Here is an 11,390-nt window from a genome sequence, read left to right on the forward strand (position 1 = left end):
GGGCTGGGGGCTGTCAGGAAGGAAAATGGCCCCATGGGTACTACTGACTGGGTGTGGGAGGGGGGTCCTAGCCACCCCGGCACAGCTCCCTCGTGTGGGTGCCCCTCCTGTCTTCCTGGCTTCCTTGATGCCCTCACAGACATCAGCTCCGTGATACTGTTCGGCGCCTGCATTGAGGGTGTGGTGCTCCGGGACAAGTGAGTGCCTGAGACCCCCCTCCTCCCGCCGGCATGCCCTCCACACTGCCTCTTGGGGAACCCAGCTCTGCCTCGAGGCCCCCCTCCAGGTGGCATAACCAGCTTTCAGGGCTGAGGGGGACTGGAGGGGGGCAGCTTTCTCCCGCTTGGCACCAGCTGGGTCCGGAAAAGGCCCTCTGTAGTTGTTCAGGGGAAGCCTTCTCAGGCCAAGGCAAGGACCGGCTCTCTGGTCCCTGGGAGCCGGAGAAAGGGGCCCCACCTTCACCACCCTTTTGCCATTCCAGGTTTGGCGAGGCCGTCAGTGGGAACCTGGTGGTGGGCACGCTGGCCTGGCCCTCCCCCTGGGTGATCGTCTTCGGCTCCTTCTTCTCCACCTGTGGAGCTGGGCTGCAGAGCCTCACGGGGGCCCCTCGCCTGCTGCAGGCCATCTCGCGGGACGGCATCGTCCCTTTCCTCCGGGTACGTGGGGGGAGCGAATGCAGGCGGGCAGGGTCGGCAAGGCAGGCTTCCTGGGGACCAGACCTGGACCGACTCTGTCATTTAGGAAGAGAGGGCCTTTGGCTGTAACGAAAGGCCTATTTTTACTGAAGCCAAGCAGTCACAAGATAGGAAAGATCTGAGGTTTGTGTGTCAAAACTGCCTACTTACTTTCCCCTTTCCTGGGTCCTTCCCTCCCCCCTCCCCCCCGGGTCCAGTTGGATTCAAACAGATTGTTTTGGTAACGGTTCTGGTGCTTGGTGGGCTCGGTGATGGCCCACATTCCATGCCCGTGGCCTTGGGGTCAGCGGCCGATGTCTCTGGCAGGCACTTGGAGTCGTTTCGGTTTCTTGTCTACACACACACACACACACACACACACACATCCCGTTGGCTCCATTCCTCACACACTCCCAGGGTTCATGGCAGTCTGGCAGCAGCGAAGCAGCGATGGGGCGAAGCAGGTTGGCAGCACGGTCGCACGCCTCCTCTTGGGAAAGGCTGGGTGGGCGTTGTGTGCATCAGGGCCACCAATTCCAAGGGCCCCTCAGGGTCCCCCAGTGGGCTAAGCTCCTGCTGTGAATCGGCAAGACCCGAGCTGGGCACGGAGGAGCCACTGCAGCCTGTCCAGGGAAGCTGCTGCCCTCCACAAAGCCAGAGCGACAACTCCCCCCAGCCCCTCTGCCTTCCCATCGCCCGGAGGGCCCCTAGCCTGCCACGTCCTTCTGGAGACAGAGAAGCCGCTGGTTGATGCAAGGAGACATCCGTCCTCTCGCCCTTCGCACAGAGACATGCACACACTCGGGCATGAGGGGGGAGGGAGGATCTCACACACACTCAACCAGTGAGTGGTCGGCTTGAATCGCTGCTCCTGCGAAGGAGCATTTTGAAAACGATGCATCCCTCAAAGCACCGCTAGAAGCAGCCCGGTGGAAGGTACCCTGGCTGCTGGGCTGGGACCCCCCCCTCCCACGCCTCGGGAGTACCTTAGAGGTTATCTAGTCCAGCCCTTGGTGGGAGAGGAATCTGCTACTGCAGTGTTCCTGACCATCTGCCACCCAGTCTGTTTCCCAGAATCGGAAGGGACCTCATGGGTCATCTAGTCCAGGGGTGCCAAACTCAAGGCCCGGGGGCTAGATTTGGCTCGTGGAGTGCTTAGATCTGGCCCGCACTGGCTCTGCCAGCGAAAATGGAGTCTGCGAGGGCTGCAGGCAGCTCTCCCGAGCTCTGTTTTTGCTGGCAGAGGGTTGCAGGAGGCCGTCGCAGCTGCAAACAGAGCTCAGGAACCCCTTTTTCACTGGCAGAGCACTCGACACGAGTGATGTTGAGCTGGCTATGCCCACCCTGGCTCTCCAAGGTCAAACACAACCCTGATGCGGCCCTCAATGAAATCGAGTTTGACACCCCTGATCTAGTCCCATCCGGGACCAGTTCAGCCGTTCTCTTCTGTAGCAGCCACCTTCCCTCAAGGGAATGAGAGGGGCTGCCCCAGTTCTTAGTTACCTGAACAGAAAAATTAGTGAGCGTTAACTTGCCCTTTTGGGATCCCAGAGCCGAGCTCTTCCCAATCTTTCCTTGTTTCAAGTGTTTAACAGGGGATGAAGGGATGGAAAGGAGGCCGTAGGACAAATGAAATCTCCCTGGCCAAGTTCCCTCGGGCGCTTTGGGTCTCTCTGGCCATCCATCACTTCGTGCCTCCCTCTTGTTTTAAAGGACGTAATGCACTGCATTCAGCCGCATCTTCTTTGCTCTTGAACCTTCAGCTTCCTCTCCTTCACTGAATAGCTTTGCTCTTCAGCCCTCCTTCCGCCTCTCTTGCTGACCATCTGGGCAGGTTTGTTTAAACCTGACACTCATTGTCCAGTCATTCATTACCGGATCAAAAGTGTGTAGATAGTCTATTTCCTTTTCCTGGTGTTCTCGCTTGTTGTTCAGACATCCAGATAAGCAAGGATGAACACCAGACAAACAAGTCTTAAACAATCCCCTGGTCAAGGGATTGCCACAAAGAAACCACACCAAAATCACTGGCAGGCAAGCTGCTACAACTATGATACAGGGAGCAGACCCCACAACCCTCACCCAGATGGTGTGACCTCTTACCACCAAACTCAGAGAGCACCACGGACTGCTCAAGCATTTGTTCCTCGTAACAGACCACATGTAATCTTTTTATCAATATTCATCCATCTTAAAATTTCTCCCTCTTTAGTAACTATTCTACCTAGGTATGTAAATTCATCTACCTGCTGCACCTTTTCATCTTTTATTTGATTTTCCTGGTCAAATACAGCAACTTCTGTTTGATATATTAATTTTCAGATCCTCCGTGTGATCTATTAAATATTCCCAGCAAAGCCTTTGCTTTCTTTGCCGACAACATGGCCTTGTCTGCCTATAAAAAGACACCTGCATTCACCTCCCTCACCGAGGTACCTTTAACAGCCCAGCAAAGTCCCTGTGGAGATTCTCAGTCGTCCAGGTCATGGTTGTCCCAAAGGTGCTTTTTCAAAAGGCAACTCAACTTTTTGGTTTTTCCCTTGAAGATGTTTTGCTCCCCATCCAAGAACCTTCCTCAATTCTGACTGAAGGGTGGAGGATGGAAGGACTTATATTCCTTGCAGTCATCTGCTTGTTAGCACTCTCTCTGAGAATCACTTGGGAGGTTTATCTGGGCCCTCGGGGTCACCTGAATCAGAGCCCAAATGGCTGTGGAGCCTTCTTGCAGCGGCCGAAACCGCAACTCTCTCCTGTCCTCCCTACCCATCCGTAGCCCACTGCCAGCCTCCGCGCCCGCCCCGTCTTCCCCATTCCTCCTTGCACCACCTCATCCCCTCCAGGGGCAACAGTCCAGGCCATCTCAGCAAGCGACTGCAGCTCACAGCCAAGGGGGCCAAGACTTGCAAGGGGCAGACAGAATCCGGGAAGGGGGGCTGCAGCAGATGCTCCCCCCACCTTCCAAAGACTTGGTAATGCTGTGAGCTGCAAGGAGGAATTCCGTCTGATAAGCTCCTATATCTCGGGGCAGGAAAGGACGGGCAGTGGCTGGGGTGGCTGGCCCAGCCTAGAGGGTCCCAATGCAGGGCCAGACCCCCCAAGGTGCCCCTGGGAACTGCCGCCCAGCCCCTCTCTCTGCACTTTCTCCGCAGGTCTTCGGCCACGGCAAGGCGAATGGGGAGCCCACCTGGGCCCTCCTGCTTACTGCCTGCATCTGCGAGATTGGCATCCTGATCGCCTCCCTGGACGAGGTGGCCCCCATCCTCTCCATGTACGTCCTCCCCAAACTAGGCCCCTTCATGGCCTAGAAGGCCGGCAGGGAAGCTAAAGGAGGCCTGGCTTCGCCCCCCCCCCTTGCAAGCCGGGGGAGGGGGCTCCATCCTTGCATGCTGGGCTGGGACTTCTCTGCTCCCCCAGCACTGAGCAACCCTCTCCCCCCAGGTTCTTCCTTATGTGCTACATGTTTGTCAACCTGGCCTGTGCGGTGCAGACCCTCCTGAGGACCCCCAACTGGCGCCCACGCTTTCGCTACTACCACTGGTGGGTGCCCTCTTTTTCCTGGGGTGGGAGGCACTTCGGATCCTGCAGCCCTGGGGCGTCCGACTGTGGGGAGGGGCTGGGGGAGGTAACCTCTTGACAGTGTGGCCTCTGGGGTCTTGCAGGACCCTCTCCTTCCTGGGCATGAGCCTCTGCCTGGCGCTGATGTTCATCTGCTCCTGGTACTATGCCCTGGTCGCCATGCTTATCGCGGGGCTCATCTACAAGTACATCGAGTACCGAGGGTAAGTGCCCCACTGCTGCCCCCACCCAGGCCCCACTGGCACACTTCCCAGGTGGGCAGAATAGAGGTTCCTACTTTGGGGGCGTGGGGGGTTGTGCTTTGGCTAAATGGTGGCTGGCTGGGCCTTGGCCCCTTCTTGAGAGATGCTGGAGGGTGAGTGGGGGGGAGGGGTGTTCAAAGCTAAACCCCCGCCATCGTTCTTCCAGGGCAGAGAAGGAGTGGGGCGATGGCATCCGGGGCCTCTCGCTCAGCGCAGCCCGTTATGCCCTGCTGCGGTTGGAGGAGGGGCCGCCCCACACGAAGAACTGGAGGTGAGTCGGCCGTTGGGGGGGCAAGGCTGGTGCTGGGCCGGGGTGGGGGGCCCAAAGGGTGGGCAGCCTCTCTTGCCCTGCTGGGCCAGCCTTGGCATCTCAGCGGCAGCCACCCCCTTTCCCAGCGTGGCCCCAGGAAGGTGGACTGGCACACCATATAAAGTGCAGTTGTGACTTTGAGGAGCAAAATCAGGGCTCCAGATGAGCTTGTTCTGCGACTGGCATCATGGCACAGGAGGGCCTGTCAGGATCTGGGCATAAAAAAGAGCTGCCTTTCCTGGGTTTCTCGCAGAGGGAAAGAGCAGGAGAGATGGAGGGGAGAAGGGGGGGCTCAGCAGAGGTGGGGGACTGTTGTACCAACTGGCACAGGATGGAAGACCATGGTGAAAGTACCACGGGTGGATGGGGACAGGCCAGGGAAGCGACATTTCAGCCTTAGAGGTGGTGCCCACCTGACTTGGCTAGCACCAAGGCCAACGTCTTCCGTCTTCCCAGACCGCAGCTGCTGGTGCTCGTCCGGGTGGACCAGGACCAGAACGTGGCTCACCCGCAGCTGCTCTCCCTCACCAACCAGCTGAAGGCCGGCAAGGGACTGACCATTGTGGGCTCCGTGCTGGACGGCACCTTCCTGGACAACCACCTACAAGTCCAGCGTGCCGAGGAGGTGAGCCCAGCAGAACCACCCATGGGAGACCTTCCCCTCTGCCCAGCCTTGACCCCATGGGGCAGAAGTGCCCCGGGCTCCTGGGGAGAAGGGCCACCCCAAGGGCAAGTGTGGGGGGTGCCAGGTATGACCTCCCCCTCTCTGCTCCTCCCGCCCAGTCGATCCGGCGGCTGATGGAGGCCGAGAAGGTCAAGGGCTTCTGCCAGGTGGTGACCTCTTGCAACGTCCGGGACGGAATGTCGCACCTCATCCAGTCCAGCGGCCTTGGAGGGCTGCAGCACAATACGGTGCTAGTCGGCTGGCCACGCAACTGGCGCAGCAAGGAGGACCACCAGACCTGGAGGAACTTCATTGGTGAGAGAGGAGGGTGCCTCACAGGCAGCGGGGGGGGGGACTGGGGAAGGGACCACAGCTGGCCTTGTCCGGCCAAAAGAGAAGCGTCCTCCTGGGGGCATCTCTGGGCTCCCCACTGCCATCTTCGCCCTGGCACTTGGGCCTTTAGGGAAGCTGCCCTCTGCTCCTTCCTTGGTTCTTCCTGTGGGATTTCTGCTGTTCGGGGGTGGGGTGGGGGCTCCCGTTCAGAATTCCCTCCCTTCCTGGGAGGGCATCTTGGCACGTCTTCTCCCTTCCTGGGCATCTTGGCACGTCTTCTCCCTTCCTGGGCATCTTGGCACGTCTTCTCCTTTGCCTGTTTCTCCCAGAGTTGGTGCGAGAGACCACAGCTGGCCACATGGCCCTGCTGGTGGCCAAGAACGTGGCCATGTTCCCGGCCAACACGGAGCGCTTCCCAGAGGGCCACATCGACGTGTGGTGGATCGTGCATGACGGGGGGATGCTGATGCTGCTGCCCTTCCTCCTGCGCCAGCACAAGGTGCCCCCTGGAGGAGTCGGGCCTGGCATGGCGGGAACAGCCCCGGGGGCCTCCTTTTCCCTGGCACCGCTGCCCTCCGGGGCTCCAGAAGCCCAAGCAGGGAGGGGCCCTTCTTGCAGATGGGACCCAGCATCATCTCAGAGACAGGGGGCGATGGGGGGGGGGCTCCGCACGACTGAGCTGACTGGGACGGGTGTCTCTCTCCGTGCAGGTGTGGCGTAAGTGCAGGATGCGCATCTTCACGGTGGCCCAGATGGATGACAACAGCATCCAGATGAAGAAGGACCTGACCACCTTCCTCTACCACCTGCGCATCACGGCCGAGGTTGAGGTGGTGGAGATGGTGAGGCTGGGCGGGGGGGCAGCAGCCCAGCCCTGCTCTTTGGGTTCCTCTTGTCCCGGCCCTGCTGTGCCCCCCCCACCACACGAGACCCCCACAACATGCCCCTGTCTCGGTGGGCTGCTGAAGGCAGCAAGTAGCCCTGAGCTGCCCCCCAGCTTCTCCTTCTCAGCCCCTGGGGGGGAGGGAGACCCCCGTTGTCTCTTGCCAGGTTGCTCCCTCTTCCGGTCACGAGTTCTGGCTTTCCCACCTCTGGGCTCCTGGTGGGGCCTCTGCTAAGGGGGACCCCCCACCGGTGCCCACCGAATCCAGCCCCACTGAAGGCAGACGCTGCTCCCTCTTGTCCCGCAGCACGAGAGCGATATCTCAGCCTACACCTACGAGAAGACCCTGGTGATGGAGCAGCGCTCCCTGATCCTCAAGCAGATGCACCTGACCAAGACAGAGAGGGAGCGCGAGGTAGCCTGGCCCCCGGCCCACCCACCCCAGCTTGCCGGGCACAGAATGCCAGCTGGGGAAATCCTGGTTTTTCATGGCTGGCAAGGCCACAGCTGCTGCCAACACCTCCTGCCACAGGAGCCGGCTGTCCCGTGCCTATCTCTGCCCTGGGCCTCTGGATGCATCTCGGTGTGATTGGGCCAAAACTCCTCTGAAGGGTGGAGAAACAGTTTCTGGGTTGTGTATTTTTATTGGTGGGGGGGGGGAACAGGAGGGATATACGACATGTGTGTTGGAAAGGAACTGCGTGTGCTGTGGTGCCCAGCATTTCAGCCACTCTGCTTGAGCCTGGCTGGGTCTGAGCAGAGAGTCCGAAGTCCCCTTGCCTTCTGCCCCAGATCCAGAGCATCACGGATGAATCCCGGGGCTCCATCCGGCGCAAAAACCCCCCCAACACCCACTTGCGCCTCAGTGTTCCGGATGAGCAGGTGGGCGACAGTGAGGAGAAGCCTGAAGAAGAGGTAAGGCGGACAGGCACGGGGTGGGACGTCAGAGAGGGAGAGGGGGTCTGGCAGAGACGGGGGCAACGGCTGTGTGGCTGCCCCCCTTACCCAGAAGGGCTCCTGCCTAGGGGCCACCTGCTCTGCAGAGGAGGCTGCAGGCGGGAGGGGTAAGGCGTTGCTCGGCCTCTCAACAGGTGCAGCTGATCTACGACAAGAATGCCACCAGCCTCTCAGGTGACTCACAGTCCCCGGGGGAGGAGGCCGAGGCTGAGGCCGAGGCTGCCCCCGAGAAGGTGCACCTCACCTGGACAAAAGAGAAGGAGGCTGAGAAGAGCAAAGCCAAGAGCCCCGTCAGCTCCGAGAGCATCAAGGACTTCTTCAACATGAAGCCGTGAGGGGGGAGAGACTCGGGGGAGGGGTGCTGGGGGGGTCAGGTGGACATCCCCCCCAGGCAATGACATGCTCTTCCTTCCTTCCTCTGCCTCCGACACCACTCCGGCCCGCCGTGGTTGCTGCCAGGGAGTGGGAAAGCCTGTAAGTGCCCCGTTGGCCCCCCTGCAATGCTTGGGGAGGGGGTCTCCCTCCTGCTTCCACGCCTCCTCCTGGCAGGCTGTGCCCAAGAGAGGCAGAGGCTGCCTGCTGGGTCCTCCACCCACCCACCCACCCACTGGCCCGTCTTCTCCCCCAGGAATCAGTCCAACGTCCGGCGGATGCACACGGCCGTCCGGCTGAACGAGGCCATCGTGCGGAAGTCACAGGAGGCGAAGCTGGTGCTGCTCAACATGCCGGGGCCCCCCCGGAACCGGAAGGGGGACGAGAACTGTATCCTTGCAGGGCTTGCCTGGCGGGAGGGCTGGGGAAGGTCGGGGGGCTGCCAGTTTTCTTAGAGGGAGAGCCGCTGGGCTTCTGCTCTGTAGAAAGGAGGGGTGTCTTCAGAGCCGCCAGCACTTGACAAGCCTTGACACCTCCCCCCAGATATGGAGTTCCTGGAGGTGCTGACGGAGCACCTGGACAGGGTGCTGCTGGTTCGTGGGGGGGGGCGGGAGGTAATCACCATCTACTCCTGAGTAGCTGGGCGAGGCCCTTCCTTGCCCAAAGGTTTGTGCCCCGAGAGCCTTGCACCCCACCTTTTCGCCCACCGCCCCAAGCTGCAGCAAGCCCTACCCGGCCTGTGTCTCGGGGTGGGAGGATGGAGCCCCACCCGCAGCTCAACCGCGCCCCCAGATCTGCCGAAGGGGGAATGGGTGGGTGGAGGTTCTGCCCACCGGCCTGCTTTCCATTGCTGCCCCTCCACCCGATCCCAGGTGGGGAGAGGGTGCCAGCCGAGGCCACCAGCATGCTTCCCTTGCCAATGCTGGCCTCTCCCACCCACTCTGCCCCCCACCTTCTGTGCCAGGCCCCTCTGTGCAGGGAAAGCGCCCCACTCAGGGCTCTCCCCCTCTCTTTGGACTCAATGTGGGGTGGGGGCTCTTTGGAGCAAGGGGATCCTGGGGGATGAGCTGAGATTCACTCCCCCCATGCAATCGTAGGAGTTTTCCCCATCCAGGCCAAGGGGCTCTTGGCACCCACCGGGCCAGCTGACGCATTGCTTAGCTGATCAGCCCCTCTCCTGGCCTGACCCCCAACTCCACCAGACTCTCCCCCAGAGGCTGGGGAGGGAAAAAGGGCTCCACGCAGCGGTTCGTCTTTCGGCCTAGGCTCCCAGCTCACACACACACATGTGCCAATGGGGGTGTGTGTGCCAGGGCATCTCTGCCACTCCTCAACCCCGTTGCACTTTAGGGTCTTCCAGCCAGGGACTCCCCTCAGGCCAGGATCAAAGTGAACCCTGGACAGCTGCAGGGCCGGGGCCCATTTTGAGAGACCCCCACAAAGCCCTGCACTACCCCAGAGACCCCTCCCCAGGGAAAACGAAGGGGAGCACAGCTGCCCCTTTGGCTGTGGACTTCTTCTCCCTCCCCCAGGAAAGAAGGGGTGTGCTCTGCTTCTGTGTGTCCCCCCCCATTTCTGGTGCCTCACCTTATACCAAAACACGTGCATTGGACCCCTGGGGGCAGCCCCCTCCCCCAGAAGAGGAAAACGGTGGAGCTTTTAACCAATGTGAATAGTTCTCCAAGAGCAGAACGCTGACCCCCCTCCTGGGAGGCTGTAAATATATAGATATATATATTCTGTACATAGCACAGGACCAGTATTTTTAAAGTTGTCCTATTTAGGTGAGAATAACTGAGAGGAAGCTGTGGGAGGAGGAGCTGGGGCGGCTCCAGGATGCTCTGGCATCTTCATGGGCTGGATTGGGGGGGGGGCTTCCCTCCCCCTCCAGTGGGCCCAGGGCCAGAGCAAAGTCCCTGCTCTGCCATCCAGGGGGAGCTCCAGAGCCGTCCTCTGGGTGCTGCAACACGACGCTTCTTCTCAGGGCAAGAGTGGCCCCCTCCCCATCTTGCAGAGCTGACCTTCCACCCCGGTTCAGCCGAATGACTTCAGGCCTCCTCTGGCTGCCCTCTAAGCAGCTGGGCCTTCCCTCCTCCCCAGCGACTAGCAACCCCACAGCTGAGGGTGAACCAGGGGAGTTTTGGAGAGTGCTTCATGTATGAAGAGATGCCCTCTCTCACACACACCCACGCACGCACGCACACCCACTCCCCTCCAAGAGCAGGGCCCTCCAATTCAGACCCCTGGTCAGCACTTTCTAAGGGACGCACCCCCGGCACCTCCCCTGGAAGGCAGGCAGACTTCTCTCTCGCTTGCTGACAGATGCCCAGCCTACCTCTGGCAGTCCCGGGGCCGGGGAAGGGCCCAGGCTCATCTGGTCATTGCTGCCCCTCCGTCCCAAGCGTCCTCCTTGCCTCCCATTCCAGAGGGGCCCACAGCCGGCTAGCTGGAGCATTGCATGCCAGTTTACACTTCCCCCACTCCCAACCCTGCATGTTTGGTGCCGTGTCCTGCTGCCCTCTGGCGTGTGGGCATCCAGGGCCCCCTGACCAAAGCTGGAAGAGGGACTGCAGCCCTGCACTGAAGACGCCACGGCCTCCTCACTGCTCTGAGAAAGCAGGGAGGGGCAGCCTCTCGGCCTCAGAGGCTTCCTCCCCGGACGGATCCAGACTGCAGCCCACTGTACTGTTGCTGCACCCCTGGGCTTCTGAGCTGCCCCCCTCCCTCGCTGTGTGGAGGCCGTCTCCGGAGGGCTGGTGAGGTCACGAGGCAAGAGGCGAGCGAGGCGAGCCCACGGACGGGTCGGTGACAACTCTTCTTTCTGTGCTCACGTGCAATATTTTTGTTATGAATGTGACACCAGTCAGCTCATGAAGTACCTTTATAATCAGTCACTGTAGCTCCTCTGTTTTCTGTCCATCCGAGTGACTTTGATTCCAGTGCGATATTCTTGCAATAGCTGTTGTGAGCTTTTTCATAGGCCTTGTGTTCTAGGGAATACTTGTGCAGCGCAACGCCGCCGACCCCCCTTTGCTCTTTGTAAATAACCTCAGTTGTCCACCCAAAGGAAGGTGAATTGGGCTTGCGTTTACTTTCCGCGAGTGTTTGCGTGGCCGGTGCTTTAGGTATCCAGGGGGCCACGGCCCCTCTTCGCTTGTGTTGAGGCTTATACCGTATATTTTGTTTTCTAGACTTCTGTCTGCACAAAATGCAATAAAAGGATTTTATTACACCCTTCACTTGCTGGTCATGGTGACTGTTGTCCTCCGGCTGCCCCAACAAACCCATCCCCACCCTGGTCACCTCTCTGGCCTCTCCCGTCATGTGTCTACTCGGGACCCCAAAAGTAGACGGCACCTACAAACAGTCGCTTTGCCCT

The 11,390-nt window shown here is 60.1% G+C and overlaps 1 protein-coding gene across 1 annotated transcript in view; it reads left to right on the forward strand.

Annotated features, from left to right (window-relative positions):
• Positions 1-8,646, forward strand: part of SLC12A5 (solute carrier family 12 member 5) — a 45,484-nt gene extending 36,838 nt beyond the window's left edge. Inside the window, exons 11-26 of the mRNA XM_070941903.1 lie at positions 140-197; positions 482-656; positions 3,824-3,942; positions 4,113-4,211; positions 4,334-4,453; positions 4,659-4,763; positions 5,259-5,427; positions 5,586-5,781; positions 6,129-6,298; positions 6,510-6,641; positions 6,990-7,097; positions 7,475-7,597; positions 7,774-7,970; positions 8,099-8,113; positions 8,268-8,401; positions 8,555-8,646. Coding sequence (XP_070798004.1) covers positions 140-197; positions 482-656; positions 3,824-3,942; positions 4,113-4,211; positions 4,334-4,453; positions 4,659-4,763; positions 5,259-5,427; positions 5,586-5,781; positions 6,129-6,298; positions 6,510-6,641; positions 6,990-7,097; positions 7,475-7,597; positions 7,774-7,970; positions 8,099-8,113; positions 8,268-8,401; positions 8,555-8,646 — 2,012 coding nt within the window. The remainder of the gene's footprint in view (positions 1-139; positions 198-481; positions 657-3,823; positions 3,943-4,112; positions 4,212-4,333; positions 4,454-4,658; positions 4,764-5,258; positions 5,428-5,585; positions 5,782-6,128; positions 6,299-6,509; positions 6,642-6,989; positions 7,098-7,474; positions 7,598-7,773; positions 7,971-8,098; positions 8,114-8,267; positions 8,402-8,554) is intronic.
• Positions 8,647-11,390: the final 2,744 nt, after the last annotated feature.

Source organism: Pituophis catenifer, unplaced genomic scaffold, assembly GCF_029215685.1.
Source record: "Pituophis catenifer annectens isolate HBS135680 unplaced genomic scaffold, rPitCat1.0.hap2 SCAF_3, whole genome shotgun sequence".
Classification (NCBI taxonomy): domain Eukaryota; kingdom Metazoa; phylum Chordata; class Lepidosauria; order Squamata; family Colubridae; genus Pituophis; species Pituophis catenifer.